Source organism: Pseudoliparis swirei, chromosome 14 (genome assembly GCF_029220125.1).
Source record: "Pseudoliparis swirei isolate HS2019 ecotype Mariana Trench chromosome 14, NWPU_hadal_v1, whole genome shotgun sequence".
NCBI lineage: Eukaryota > Metazoa > Chordata > Actinopteri > Perciformes > Liparidae > Pseudoliparis > Pseudoliparis swirei.
In genome coordinates, this window is record NC_079401.1 from 1431934 (window position 1) to 1446537 (window position 14604).

General features: G+C 45.9%; 3 protein-coding genes and 1 long non-coding RNA gene across 6 annotated transcripts; all 4 read right to left on the minus strand.

Moving 5' to 3' along the window:
• Window positions 1–283: 283 nt before the first annotated feature.
• On the minus strand, window positions 284–1519 carry LOC130204230 (uncharacterized). Its single transcript, XR_008833588.1, has 2 exons — window positions 472–1519; window positions 284–377 (listed from the first exon to the last, which is right to left on the minus strand). It is a non-coding gene; the product is annotated as an uncharacterized LOC130204230 (long non-coding RNA).
• A 1057-nt stretch (window positions 1520–2576) lies between these two features.
• LOC130204229 (tubulin alpha chain) lies at window positions 2577–5653 on the minus strand. Its single transcript, XM_056430787.1, has 4 exons — window positions 5596–5653; window positions 4379–4601; window positions 4145–4293; window positions 2577–3691 (listed from the first exon to the last, which is right to left on the minus strand). The coding sequence occupies exons 1-4, from the start codon at window positions 5596–5598 to the stop codon at window positions 2717–2719; spliced, it is 1350 nt and encodes a 449-aa protein (XP_056286762.1). The 5' UTR covers window positions 5599–5653; the 3' UTR covers window positions 2577–2716.
• A 2905-nt stretch (window positions 5654–8558) lies between these two features.
• Window positions 8559–9988, minus strand: LOC130204359 (tubulin alpha-1B chain-like). 2 transcript variants are annotated; one of them, XM_056431024.1, is made up of 3 exons: window positions 9853–9988; window positions 9619–9767; window positions 8559–9539 (listed from the first exon to the last, which is right to left on the minus strand). In XM_056431024.1, exons 1-3 carry the CDS (start codon window positions 9971–9973, stop codon window positions 8559–8561), a joined length of 1251 nt encoding a protein of 416 aa, XP_056286999.1. In that variant the 5' UTR covers window positions 9974–9988. The 2 variants fall into 2 exon arrangements, with proteins under 2 accessions (XP_056286999.1, XP_056287000.1); XM_056431025.1 differs by having other exon boundaries at window positions 9619–9811; window positions 9846–9988.
• Window positions 9989–11716: 1728 nt separating this feature from the next.
• On the minus strand, window positions 11717–14393 carry LOC130204757 (tubulin alpha chain). 2 transcript variants are annotated; one of them, XM_056431718.1, is made up of 4 exons: window positions 13428–14393; window positions 13130–13352; window positions 12892–13040; window positions 11717–12812 (listed from the first exon to the last, which is right to left on the minus strand). In XM_056431718.1, the coding sequence occupies exons 1-4, from the start codon at window positions 13428–13430 to the stop codon at window positions 11835–11837; spliced, it is 1353 nt and encodes a 450-aa protein (XP_056287693.1). In that variant the 5' UTR covers window positions 13431–14393; the 3' UTR covers window positions 11717–11834. The 2 variants fall into 2 exon arrangements, with proteins under 2 accessions (XP_056287693.1, XP_056287694.1); XM_056431719.1 differs by having other exon boundaries at window positions 13130–14393.
• Between the last annotated feature and the right edge of the window lie 211 nt (window positions 14394–14604).

A 14604-nucleotide genomic window follows, 5' to 3' on the forward strand; every position in this document is an offset into this window, starting at 1 on the left:
CCAGAGTTCATCAGGATGAGCAGCTGGAGAGTTACAGAACTTTACAGACTGTCTGCGTTGAGACAAACAACTGAAACATTTCACTCCTGGCATCTTTTCGCGCTCTTTTAATGAAGTATCGATACAAAAAATATGCTAAATCACATCGTGTTTAACATACGGGTACCTTGTTAGCATCGTGCAGCGTGACAGCAGCAGATTTAGCGGCTAACATTCACGCTAACCTAACTTCCCTAACACTGTCGACATCTGAACACTGATTGGCCAAGACGCGACGCGACACGCCCATCAAAGATGTTTTATTGCGAAGAGCACCACTTCACATTCTCTCCGCGTTTCTCTGCAGCGGGGCAGAATCATGAAAACCATAAACGACTCTGAAAAGTAAAAACACAGAAGTCATGAACAGTGTTTAAAGGTAGAAGAACATCAGAATGAATTAAAAAGTTTAACTTCATTGCAGAAACAGACCTTGTAAATATAACCAAAAGACTGCTGCAGTATTCTTTCTATCCCGCAGGGGGCAGCAGAGTCTCGCCGCACTGCTCGGGCCTCCTGCAGCGGCTCCTCCGGCCTCCTTCTGCAGCGGCTCCTCCGCCCTCTCACCGCCACGTTGGGGGTCAGCTCCATGTCCATTGGCGAGTTACAGACCAACAGCTGCACACCGTCCAGGGACCTGGAATAGAGATGGTGTGTGAGAGGCGGGGTAAAGGAACCCCACCTCTCACACACGTGTGTGGATGTATGTTGTAGAGTGCATGTCTGAGCACATGGCTACACCAACACAAAGTGGTCCATTGATCTCCCTGCTAAAAGTCAGGAAATGCAGGGAGTGTCCCATTTGTTACTGCGTAAAACATAGCCATGTGGCTGCAGACATGCAGTGAGTGTGTGGTGCGTGTGTATGTATTGCAACAACCTACCTGTTACTGGTCTCTTCCTCCCAGGGATCTCTGGAACCTGCCTCCTCTTCTCAGGGTGATCTGGCAAAATAGTTCCCAAGGTCCATGACCACCGATTTATAGGTCCGGGAGATACCAACTGGAGGAAGCGGTAGGGGGGGAAGTAAAGCCATGTGTTGCTGTGTTTATTGAAGTAAAACTATGGATTTATAATTTACTTTGGTTGTAGTAAATTGCAGTGGATGGACAGCACCACACCGTCTGTCTGTAGTTGGCTTCACAATGTCCTCCAGCTGCTGCCACTGGAAAGACTCACGCACGTCCTCCAAGGAGACATAAACGGGTTCTTTTCCGTCTGGAATCCTTTTATGGATTTTATTGGCGAGGACTATGCCGAAACCATAAGAAGACGTTTTGCAATCTTGGGACCCAAGTGACTCTATGAATGATGGTTATAGTTGGTTCAATATGGAAGATGATGATTTATGTTGTTGTTGTTTTTTATTTATTTTTCTTCCTTGTCTGATTGTCCGTATAGTTGGTTGTTTTGCAATTTTTTATTTATTCGGTTTTAATTGTCTGGTGTAACTTGTAGAAACTTAAAATAAAATGATTGAAAGGAAGTAGTTTCTCCTAAATTCTGGTTCATGTGTTTTCAAGACTTTACACAATTATGTTGAACTTCTTATTTATTAATTCTGATGTTCTTTACCTTTTCATTGGAAATAGTTGGCAAATGGGGAGTAGAATAATTCACATTCACATTCTTTAATTTACTTAAAGTCTGTGTGTGTGTGTGTATATATATTTATATATATTTAATAAATTTATATATATATATATATATTTTTATATATTAAATATATATTTAAATAATATATTATTTATATATATAATATTTATATAAATATAAATTATATATATACATACACACACAGGTATGTGTATATCTCTACACATCTCCTTTGCGGTAACGTCAAACATTTCAGTTCTAAAATGAGGTAGAAACAGAGGAGTAATGTGTGTTTTTATTAAGAATACACTGAGTATTTGTTGTGATATCAGACCCCTCCACCGAGGCGGTGTCCTCTCCTCTCCACACCCGCTGCAGAGTAAACCCCCTCTATGACCACGTCAGGGAGCTTATGGCACGCGATCCTCCAGTATTATGGGATGCAACGCCAGTACTATGGTGAAGCGGGTTCAAATCGGCACGTTTCACAGAAAAATAAATACTGATGTTTTTGAACATGCACGAACAATACAGAGAGGACATTTCGGAAGTATGAGTTTTTCTTTAAGCCAAAGCGAGTTTACAGCTCATCTTTCCCATTTGTGGGAGCTGCTCGTCTGTAGCTTCCTCCTCGTGACGGACACCATCTCTCCGTGTGCCGTCCCCAGCCTGCCAGATGTGTTGTTTTTCCCTCATGCAAAGTCAGAAAAAAACCTTTAAAAAAATGCTATTTTGTATTTGTGAGATTATTAAATATTTTCGTGTGTAAGCGCTGCAATCGCTGGTGTGACTGACTTCCTGTAAAGATTTGTGTGAATGCCCCTGGATTTCAGTGGAGGCAAAAACTGCCCCCTGCCTGGATCATATCCTCTAGATTTAAATCTGAAGAAAGACACCCAACAACTGTCACTGCTCTTTGAAGTAAACGCCAGACAACAGGATGACTTCATGTTCCGTTTATTCGTTTGGATTTTAAATGAGGAATGACAATCATGTAGCTCGCTGCAATGTGCAGAATCTAAAGGAATGAGTCCAATTGAGACGTTTGGTTTGGCCACAGCAAGCTGCCGACGTTCTGGACCTAGTACTCCTCTCCTTCATCCTCCTCCCCGACGCTGTCGGTGCCGACCTCCTCGTAGTCCTTCTCCAGGGCGGCCATGTCCTCTCTGGCCTCTGAGAACTCCCCCTCCTCCATCCCCTCCCCCACGTACCAGTGGACGAAGGCCCGCTTGGCGTACATCAGGTCGAACTTGTGGTCCAGGCGGGCCCAGGCCTCGGCGATGGCGGTGGTGTTGCTCAGCATGCACACGGCCCGCTGCACCTTGGCCAGGTCTCCTCCGGGCACCACGGTGGGGGGCTGGTAGTTGATGCCCACCTTGAAGCCGGTGGGGCACCAGTCCACGAACTGGATGCTGCGCTTGGTCTTGATGGTGGCGATGGCGGCGTTGACGTCTTTGGGCACCACGTCTCCGCGGTACAGCAGGCAGCACGCCATGTACTTCCCGTGGCGGGGGTCGCACTTCACCATCTGGTTGGCGGGCTCGAAGCAGGCGTTGGTGATCTCAGCCACGGTGATCTGCTCGTGGTAGGCCCGCTCGGCGGAGATGACCGGGGCGTAGGTGGCCAGAGGGAAGTGGATACGAGGGTAGGGCACCAGGTTGGTCTGGAACTCCGTCAGGTCCACGTTCAGGGCGCCGTCGAAGCGCAGGGAGGCCGTGATGGAGGACACGATCTGGCCGATCAGCCGGTTGAGGTTGGTGTATGACGGGCGCTCGATGTCCAGGTTCCTGCGGCAGATGTCGTAGATGGCCTCGTTGTCCACCATGAAGGCGCAGTCAGAGTGCTCCAGGGTGGTGTGGGTGGTCAGGATGGAGTTGTAGGGCTCCACCACGGCCGTGGAGATCTGCGGCGCCGGGTAGATGGCGAACTCCAGCTTGGACTTCTTGCCGTAGTCGACGGAGAGACGCTCCATCAGGAGGGAGGTGAAGCCGGAGCCGGTTCCTCCTCCGAAGGAGTGGAAGATGAGGAACCCTTGGAGCCCCGTGCACTGGTCAGCCTGCAGGGATAAAACAGGAGGTGACGTGTTATTCGGTGCCTCGATGCGGAGCAGCTCAGAGTCTCTGGGGAAAACACTTTGGAGCACTAAGGGACCACCTAAATAGAAATATATACACATATATATAATTTTCCTAAAAGTATTTATTCATATTTCTTTTAATGTATTTTTATATATAGACCATTTTATTTATATACAAAAATATTTGTATTTATATTTAAAAAATGTATTTCTCCGAATATTTTTTATTATTTTTATATATGAATAAAATATATATTAAAACATTTTTTTTTAAAGTATCATTATTTTTATGTACATATAATTTGTATTCATATAAATAAATAAATACCTCAGTCGTAGCCACACTATCTAAAATCCTTGCTAAATATTCTAGTTGTCATCACTGAGGTCTCAATCAAAACGACTACATGATAGTTGGAGATTGTTGCTCACCAGCTTGCGTGTCCTGTCGAGAACTATGTCGATTATCTCCTTGCCGACCGTGTAGTGACCGCGGGCGTAGTTGTTGGCAGCATCCTCCTTGCCGGTGATCAGCTGCTCGGGGTGAAACAGCTGGCGGTAGGTTCCTGTACGGACCTCATCTGTGGAGCAACGGTGAAAAATCTCAATAAAATCATTCACAGATCTAATTGTTGAAAGACCTATTCCAATAGTTTGGCATCTTACCGATGACTGTCGGCTCCAGGTCCACGAACACGGCTCTGGGGACGTGTTTGCCGGCTCCGGTTTCACTGAAGAAGGTGTTGAAGGAGTCGTCTCCTCCTCCGATGGTCTTGTCGCTGGGCATCCGGCCGTCCGGCTGGATGCCGTGCTCCAGGCAGTACAGCTCCCAGCAGGCGTTGCCCATCTGGACTCCGGCTTGGCCGATATGCATAGAAATACACTCACGCTGCAGAGAGGAGGCAGACACTAATAATTAGCTGCAGTCATTAGGACATTTACATATGTATTATCTATTATGTGCTTCCTATTGCTCTAAAATGTGTTGTACATTGTTTGTTCCGTCTATAAAAAGTCAGAAAATGGCCATTTAGCAATGAAGGATACAGTCTAGACATGATGCCTTTGTGGGCATCTATAGGGGGGGGGGCGGACAAAGACTAAATGGCAGATTTACTGAACAATAAAAACCGTATTGTTCATAATGTCGTAAAAAAGAAAAAAAGAAAGCATCCAGTAATGCAAGCGGCCTTGAGCAGGCCGTTTGTACAAGCCCTCGCCCCGGGCGGTGACTTTCTGCAGGGTGGATACAGACTGATGAGTCACCCTGCGACTGCGGTCGCATGGCGGGTGAACGCTGCCGCGCTGCCCCTCCCTCCCGGGAGAGGACCAGCAGACCCTCAGCAGGGAGGAGAGTGAACACACAACAACCTGCATGGAGGCAGAAAGAGGCTCTCCTCATCCGCACTGCTGCAGAGCCACACCTTTGTGTCGCATTTAGGGACAGGGCGGTATCCGATGCCGCCATTATTGTCCCGCGGGCACTGTTTTATGCCATACAGTTAAACTATATTTATACTATATTTCATTGTTAACGATTTAACGTCAAATAAAACAGTACATTTTTAACCAAAAGTGCACCAGCAAAATAACGGTCGCTCATCTGGCTTCGGTTTAGTGAGCCACACCCGCGAGATGATAACCGAGAACAGTCGGGTTTATATTAATTATGCATTTGTACATCATTTTCGGGGGTGGCGGTGGGTTAAAACCCATATAACGTTATTCACTATTAATATATAGCTTTAAATGATAGGTATTGAGCCGTGCGAATAATCTTTTTGTTTTCGAAACATAATATTTTTCTTCGAATAAAAAAATAAAACATATTTTTTAAATAACAACCGTGTTTTTTTCAAACGTAGTTCCAACGAAAAACTTACCATTTTTTCGGCTGTTTAATTTTGCTTCTTTCCGACGTTAAAGAATCGGTGGCTGAAGATAGTTGTGAGAAGCGGCAGTGGAGCTCCTGTATTTATTACTTTTTCAAAGGAGGCGGAGCTAAAGCGGCGGTTTGAATTTCCTCTGGACCGAAGTGAACGTTTGGCGCTGCTGCATTCGGGTACGGCTCGAAATGTTCCGTATCCTAAAGTTTAGCTGCATAATTTAAAGGGAATTGGAATCGATAATTTTTTATCGGAGGCATGGAAATTATTAGTCGACATTTGTGCCTTTTATATCGTCATTATTTTCATATTTGACACTCTGCACAGATGATTACATTCAACTAACATTAATGAGTGTTTTTATGTTGACCTCTATGTTATTTGCTGTCAAATTAAAGACTTCTGAGACTCAAAATGTTATTATAAATGCAAAATATAAAATATAATAATGATCATCACCTGAGGCACAAACTACAGTTAAGCTGCTCTGGAGATATTGAGTTGAATCGGATCTGTCCCTTTATTATTTATACAGTATTACTATAATTTGGGGGGTTTATGTTACATCGATTAATAGTCTTATTGTCACGTCATATCATGAATACTAATAGCAGTTTAACAATTATTTGTAGCACGAAGCAAACACACAGCAACAAAAGACTCTGTTTTATGGTTACTTTACTCGGAAAGGCACAAGAATTGAGTCGTATTTGTAATCTCTCAATTTGCAGTCGGGAATGTCGGAGTGGTCCCTGAAGGCAGCATGAATCCAATTCACTTCCAATATAATTCATTACTAGGTAAAGTTATATGATATTTATATTTTAAAAAACATGAATAAAAAATATATATATATATATATATTTTTAATAGGTATATATATTTTTTTTCTTTCTTTTCTTCTTTTTTTCTAATCATGTTGGACAATTTCTTCTTTATGTTTGCACACATTGAAAAAGTGACAATAAAGCTAAATTACTTTTTGACAGTTAAAATTGAAAACAATACACATAACTTTAGCAATATGTAGAAAGCTATCAATAAAAAAAGTAAATTGAACCCCTTTTCTATAATGTTGTCATCAAGACAAAATTTGATTTACTGTTAAAATAATACAAATAGATTATCACCTATTATTCATATATTTGTTGTGAAGACTTGAACCTATTCCGAGCATCGCTAAAGAATCCTGGTTTAACCCTGTAAGACCCCTCGTTGTAATATTACAACGTCACTTTTATCTCTCTAAAAAACACATTTGCAAAAACGTTTTTTGGGGAAAGACCATATTTACATAGTCAATGGGTCCTATTGTCTTGCCTTGCAATGCCATTGGATTGTAAATGTGTATATAGGTGTGGCCATAAGGCCATGAACTCACTCTACCTGCAAACTTTCCCGGAAGCACATCTCCTTGTTTCATTCAACTGGTTATATCAACATTGAAGAATGTAAATTCCATGAAATATTTTTTTGGGTGATTGTTAGAATATGTAGTTCATGTAAATACTAAGTTATTGTGGAATTAATGCATCACATTAGATTTTCAGCTTGTTATGTCATTGTTGTAATTTTACAACGTTGGGTGAAAATGGTAGCTAAAATAGCAGGTGCACCTTGCACACTTCATGGAGACATTCCACTTCTCGGATGTTCAGATACAGGATAAATATAATGTATTTGATGATTCACACTTTACAAAAGGGTTATTTGTTATAATTTTAAGTTTAGACCATATTTGAATAATTCTAAATGGGTTAGGGTAACCCAAACCCTATGTTATTTCTATGTTCGCAGTGAGATATAGTCAACTGTTTTTTTTATCTGGACTTTGTTGGTTTGCCCAAATATCTCCTTGTTACACAAGCCAGATAATGTGTGTAGAATGCTTTGGAGGATGGTTGTTCAGGGACAAGTTGTAAATGATTTGGAATGTGGGAGTTGCATGTATTTTGCATTGGTCACGGAGAGGGTAAATGTTTTGTAATGTGGGGGTTTCATTTATAATGCATTGTTCAGGGAGAGGTGTAAATGTTCTGGAATGTGGGGGTTGCATTTATAATGCCTTGTTCAGGGAGAGGTGTGCATGTTCTGGAATATGGTGGTTGCATTTATAATGCATTGTTCAGGGAGAGGTGTAAATGTTCTGGAATATGGGGATGCAAGAGTTCTGGGGGGGTTGTATTTTCCTAAGTAGAGAGCACATTAGGCTAGCCAGACAGTATTGTGTGCCATCAGTGGAGTGTATTGCCTGAATAGGATTAATTTGCATTGGAATTAGTTATACTTGAACATTCTCTAACTATTGTTTCAGAATGCCACCAGCAAGGAGAGCAAATGCTGAAATTCTGCTACCAACTAGGCCCAACGTTGCAATATTACAACGCTTTCCTAAAAACTTACAAAAACATTTTTTTAAAATTAATCCTTCATTATCTGCATCAGAAGACTCTTACAACATCATCTGACTTAAAAAAAAAAAGTTTTAGATATTATTTCTATGCTTGGGTCTTACAGGGTTAATCCTGAGGTGTTTGTGTTATACAAGGCATTGCACATGCTGTGTGGAGGATTTAGGCTTAAATGTTCAGTGCGTATCAAGGAGGTGACAGGAGTTAATGCAGCATGTGTTATGCAGTGGGATCCAGGGCTGTGTTGTGTTGACACGGACATTAAAGTACACCAATGTGAACATGTCGCAGTTTATTGTTCCAGACAAAGGCACAGGAAAGATGGTATCTTGACAGTGAGTTCCTCTTAATCTCTCTTTATAGATGACCTTTGCAGATAATTCATGGCTTGACATGTGTTGATAGAAAATCTGTTAAATAAAGAATATCAGTGTAAAATTTAAGCACACCTGTTGACATGAAGAGTGGATCTTAATGTGAATAATGAAAATTCCTCAACAACACTCTACTTCCTAATCCTAATCATTGTGGGTTTTGTTTATTTTAAATTTAATATTCCTCGCCCTCTTCCTCTCCTTCGTCCCCGACGCTGTCGGTGCCCACCTCCTCATAGTCCTTCTCCAGGGCGGCCATGTCCTCTCTGGCCTCTGAGAACTCCCCCTCCTCCATCCCCTCCCCCACGTACCAGTGGACGAAGGCCCGCTTGGCGTACATCAGGTCGAACTTGTGGTCCAGGCGGGCCCAGGCCTCGGCGATGGCGGTGGTGTTGCTCAGCATGCACACGGCCCGCTGCACCTTGGCCAGGTCTCCTCCGGGCACCACGGTGGGGGGCTGGTAGTTGATGCCCACCTTGAAGCCGGTGGGGCACCAGTCCACAAACTGGATGCTGCGCTTGGTCTTGATGGTGGCGATGGCCGAGTTGACGTCTTTGGGCACCACGTCTCCGCGGTACAGCAGGCAGCACGCCATGTACTTCCCGTGGCGGGGGTCGCACTTCACCATCTGGTTGGCGGGCTCGAAGCAGGCGTTGGTGATCTCAGCCACGGTGATCTGCTCGTGGTAGGCCCGCTCGGCGGAGATGACCGGGGCGTAGGTGGCCAGAGGGAAGTGGATACGAGGGTAGGGCACCAGGTTGGTCTGGAACTCCGTCAGGTCCACGTTCAGGGCGCCGTCGAAGCGCAGGGAGGCGGTGATGGAGGACACGATCTGGCTGATGAGCCGGTTGAGGTTGGTGTACGAGGGGCGGTCGATGTCCAGGTTCCTGCGGCAGATGTCGTAGATGGCCTCGTTGTCCACCATGAAGGCGCAGTCAGAGTGCTCCAGGGTGGTGTGGGTGGTCAGGATGGAGTTGTAGGGCTCCACCACGGCCGTGGAGATCTGCGGCGCCGGGTAGATGGCGAACTCCAGCTTGGACTTCTTGCCGTAGTCGACGGAGAGACGCTCCATCAGGAGGGAGGTGAAGCCGGAGCCGGTTCCTCCTCCGAAGGAGTGGAAGATGAGGAACCCTTGGAGCCCCGTGCACTGGTCAGCCTGCAGGGAAACAATTCATCTTCACTCTGCGTCTCATGACACCTGAAGTAAAACCAGAAGTTGTTGCAGGTCAACTCACCAGCTTACGAATCCTGTCGAGAACCAGGTCGATGATCTCCTTCCCGATGGTGTAGTGACCGCGGGCGTAGTTGTTGGCAGCATCCTCCTTGCCGGTGATCAGCTGCTCGGGGTGAAACAGCTGGCGGTAGGTTCCTGTACGGACCTCATCTGTGGAGCAACGGTGAGAAATCTCAATAAAATCATTCACAGATCTAATTGTTGAAAGACCTATTCCAATAGTTTGGCATCTTACCGATGACTGTCGGCTCCAGGTCCACGAACACGGCTCTGGGGACGTGTTTGCCGGCTCCGGTTTCACTGAAGAAGGTGTTGAAGGAGTCGTCTCCTCCTCCGATGGTCTTGTCGCTGGGCATCTGGCCGTCCGGCTGGATGCCGTGCTCCAGGCAGTACAGCTCCCAGCAGGCGTTGCCTATCTGAACTCCGGCTTGGCCGACATGGACGGAGATACATTCACGCTGCAGAGGCAAGTGGTTCAGATGTCAAGAAAAACAACGAAATAAAAGAAACCAATAATCAGCTGTATCATTCATATCAACGATCACTTTGCACCTCCATAATCTAACAAGTCTTTGACTTTTTACTCCAAAAAGAGCTGCTGAGTTTCATGTTCTCTGTCACTAATTACCCTTTCAGATAATATAGCATACAGTGATATGAAGCTAATATGTCTTCCTACGGTGTTTTTCACATATCTCTTGTACAGTTGGCTCATGTGTGGCACCTAAACATAAAATAAAGAGGTCCTCACCATGTTTTCGTTGCTCTAGTGGTCCCTCGTTCACCTGAGATGAGTGGCTGGGGATGTTGTGTCACTTGCAAATGCAGCCGAGCTGCTTTATAGCGCAGCATCTCTAGGCAACAGTCTGGCATGTTGTGGTAACTGGAGGAGCTGGAGAAGCAAACACCAGCTCCTTTAACAAAAGATGAGGAGGAAGAGCATAAAAAAAAGAAAATCAGCTGGTGTGCTCCCGTGCTCGGATCACAACGGCCGTTGGGACACGGATGAGCAGCCACCAACAAAGACCAGAGTGGCTATGAAATATGAGTCTGAACTGTCCGCCTTCTCCTCCAGTTTCACCTTTTAGGTTTAGTCGTTGCAGCGAACAGGTGGGGGTTCAAAGTTGCCCACACAGGTGGTTTATCTGCCTGCCGTTGGGTCAAACTTGTGACTTCTCAGTTACAAGACAACCATAAAACATTCTAATGGAGCAGCGTTTAAATTAAAAGGCGTAAACCACAGTAAACATGGCTCATTCTGAGCCTCCGTTCTCTTTCTCTGCAGAAGAAGGAAAGCAGACACCTTCCCCAGAGTGACCTGAAAAGGCCTTTGTTACGGACCACCGTTGCATTGCAAGTTTGGTCCACATTCATTTGCAAAGCAAAAGAAGCAGACTGCCTGCTGGGAGTTACATCAGAGAATGCTTCTCTGGAGGGCAGGGAATGTTCTGGGTTCCATGTTTGTTTTGCAGCAGGTTGCAGAGCATCAATGTGTGGTTTGGATATTTCCAGAAGTTTATTACAGGCCAAGAAAGGGGGATGCATGCAATACTTAAAGCGAGATTACCAAAGGATTAGGAGTTATGCCTGTGGAATTTCCCCCAAGAGATTTCAATAATGTTTTCAAAGATCTTCCCTAGCTACTCGATGGGTATTGGTTGATCAACGGTCTTTAAAAGCTGAATAAAAACCTTCCCAATGAAGGTCAGGTGCCGTTGCCTTCCCAACAAGAGAGAGATCTTAGTTGGTGTCAAAAACCATTTTGTTACTACACTGTGCTCCATTGTTTGAGATGAAATGTCTGTTATAAGTTTCACCTCTGCGTCTGAAGGTAACCTTGGAGACAGAACAACACACTGCTTCCCTTTGCCAAGTCAGCGCTGCCTGAATACCCTCACATGTAGTTTCCCGAGTAACTGTTCTCAGGTCTGTTTGATCTTTGGGGGCAGCTGATCGTAACATAGAGTTAGGGGGAGAAACTACTCATCAGCACACAATAGGGAGGAGGTGGAAGCAACATTCCTGCTCGGCTTCTTATTGGTTCATGAGAGAATTTATTACCTTTAGTGGGAGCTTTCAGCACAAATAAAACACACAAATGCTTTGCAGGTTTTCTTTATTTTATATCTTTACTTTGAAGTATTGTTTCTGTCTGGTTACATCTGTGATACAACTGGCTTGGTTTTGTGAATATATGCAACACCTTGCTTTAAACTCTTAGTATTCCTCCCCTTCCTCTCCTTCGTCCCCGACGCTGTCGGTGCCCACCTCCTCGTAGTCCTTCTCCAGGGCGGCCATGTCCTCTCTGGCCTCTGAGAACTCCCCCTCCTCCATCCCCTCCCCCACGTACCAGTGGACGAAGGCCCGCTTGGCGTACATCAGGTCGAACTTGTGGTCCAGGCGGGCCCAGGCCTCGGCGATGGCGGTGGTGTTGCTCAGCATGCACACGGCCCGCTGCACCTTGGCCAGGTCTCCTCCGGGCACCACGGTGGGGGGCTGGTAGTTGATGCCCACCTTGAAGCCGGTGGGGCACCAGTCCACGAACTGGATGCTGCGCTTGGTCTTGATGGTGGCGATGGCCGAGTTGACGTCTTTGGGCACCACGTCTCCGCGGTACAGCAGGCAGCACGCCATGTACTTCCCGTGGCGGGGGTCGCACTTTACCATCTGGTTGGCGGGCTCGAAGCAGGCGTTGGTGATCTCAGCCACGGTGATCTGCTCGTGGTAGGCCCGCTCGGCGGAGATGACCGGGGCGTAGGTGGCCAGAGGGAAGTGGATACGAGGGTAGGGCACCAGGTTGGTCTGGAACTCCGTCAGGTCCACGTTCAGGGCGCCGTCGAAGCGCAGGGAGGCGGTGATGGAGGACACGATCTGGCCGATCAGCCGGTTGAGGTTGGTGTACGAGGGGCGGTCGATGTCCAGGTTCCTGCGGCAGATGTCGTAGATGGCCTCGTTGTCCACCATGAAGGCGCAGTCGGAGTGCTCCAAGGTGGTGTGGGTGGTCAGGATGGAGTTGTAGGGCTCCACCACGGCCGTGGAGATCTGCGGCGCCGGGTAGATGGCGAACTCCAGCTTGGACTTCTTGCCGTAGTCGACGGAGAGACGCTCCATCAGGAGGGAGGTGAAGCCGGAGCCGGTTCCTCCTCCGAAGGCGTGGAAGATGAGGAACCCTTGGAGCCCCGTGCACTGGTCAGCCTGCAGGGAAACAATTCATCTTCACTCTGCGTCTCATGACACCTGAAGTAAAACCAGAAGTTGTTGCAGGTCAACTCACCAGCTTACGTGTCCTATCGAGAACCAGGTCGATGATCTCCTTCCCGATGGTGTAGTGACCGCGGGCGTAGTTGTTGGCAGCATCCTCCTTGCCGGTGATCAGCTGCTCGGGGTGAAACAGCTGGCGGTAGGTTCCTGTACGGACCTCATCTGTGGAGCAATTGTAAGAAATCGGAATAAAATCATTCACAGATCCAATTAGTTGTTGAAAGACCTATTCCAATAGTTTGGCATCTTACCGATGACTGTCGGCTCCAGGTCCACGAACACGGCTCTGGGGACGTGTTTGCCGGCTCCGGTTTCACTGAAGAAGGTGTTGAAGGAGTCGTCTCCTCCTCCGATGGTCTTGTCGCTGGGCATCTGGCCGTCCGGCTGGATGCCGTGCTCCAGGCAGTACAGCTCCCAGCAGGCGTTGCCCATTTGAACGCCAGCCTGACCGACATGGATAGAGAGACACTCGCGCTGGAGGAGCACAACAAGCTGAGGTCAGTTTACACATTCACACATTGGGACAGAGCGAGAAACTGTGAAGCTCACCATGATTCTGAAGTCCTGTTGCTGACGTTGAGGGTCTGCACGGGAAGGTGCTGTCTGCTCATGCGAAGGCTTCTCCGGTACTTATAGTTCTTCCAAACTCTGGTAACTATGGAAACAAGCTTCTTTGTCTGGGGTTAACTGGGTTAATCATTCAGCTGCTCCGCCACACATCAGTAGGCCTAACCCTCCGTCGAGCTCCACATCGGTCCGGCATGCAGAAACCCAGCAAACACAGCGTTGAATTCATATTTACACCGAGTTCACATAGATAGACGGATGGAGACAGTATAGTCAAGGAGATTCAGGGAAACACTGAAATATTTATGTCCAAAATTTTGCATGTCAAATGAGACAGGGTTAACGAGCTCTGAATGACCAAATGACATCGAACAGAAAGGATTATTGTTTAAAATAAACAACATTTCTTTCCCTGCAAATATCATGATACTTGTGTATTTGTGCAGCCCAGCTAAACAACTTAAACTTTTGTCCAGTTGTCTGATGTCAAAATGTTATCGGAGAATGAAAAGGTTGTAATATAAAGTCTAAAACATGGCGGTCCTTTCAACATAAGGAGAGGACATTTGTTGATTGCTCAGTACATTCACCGAGAGAGAAACAATAATAAGCTGTTGGAGCAGAGGAGCCTCCCTCTCTCTTTGTGGTTGAGAGAATCTTAACAGTCTTTCCTGAATTAAAATGGAGCACATGAAGCACGTGTTCTTTTGTGAGGGCGGGAGGGCGAGAGGGCGGAGCGTACCAGAGGAACAACAACGTTTTCATTGGGGGAGTTTCCCTCACTCAAAGGCTCCCCCTGCTGGTGGAAGCCATGCAGTCCTTTCACAAACTTCATGACGTCACGAATTATGAACATTGCAGCATATTCAAACACATTACACTCGTAAATGTGGAATATAAAACATTGCCTGCATATGAATAAATAGAGATGCAATCGCAAATTGATCCGTTAGTGGATTTAAATAAAGTTATTCTAAAACACATACATAAATAAATTGTGGGTACACTTATTAACAATTCAATAAAAAAATACCAAACATATAAACAGTGTCATTGCTGATTTCACTCTTTCTTTTAAAAGTGTTGGTAAATTTCTCTTTTTGATTTAAAAAGACAGACGTAAAAGTCTCTTTTTTTGAAGAGGTACATTTCTTCATTC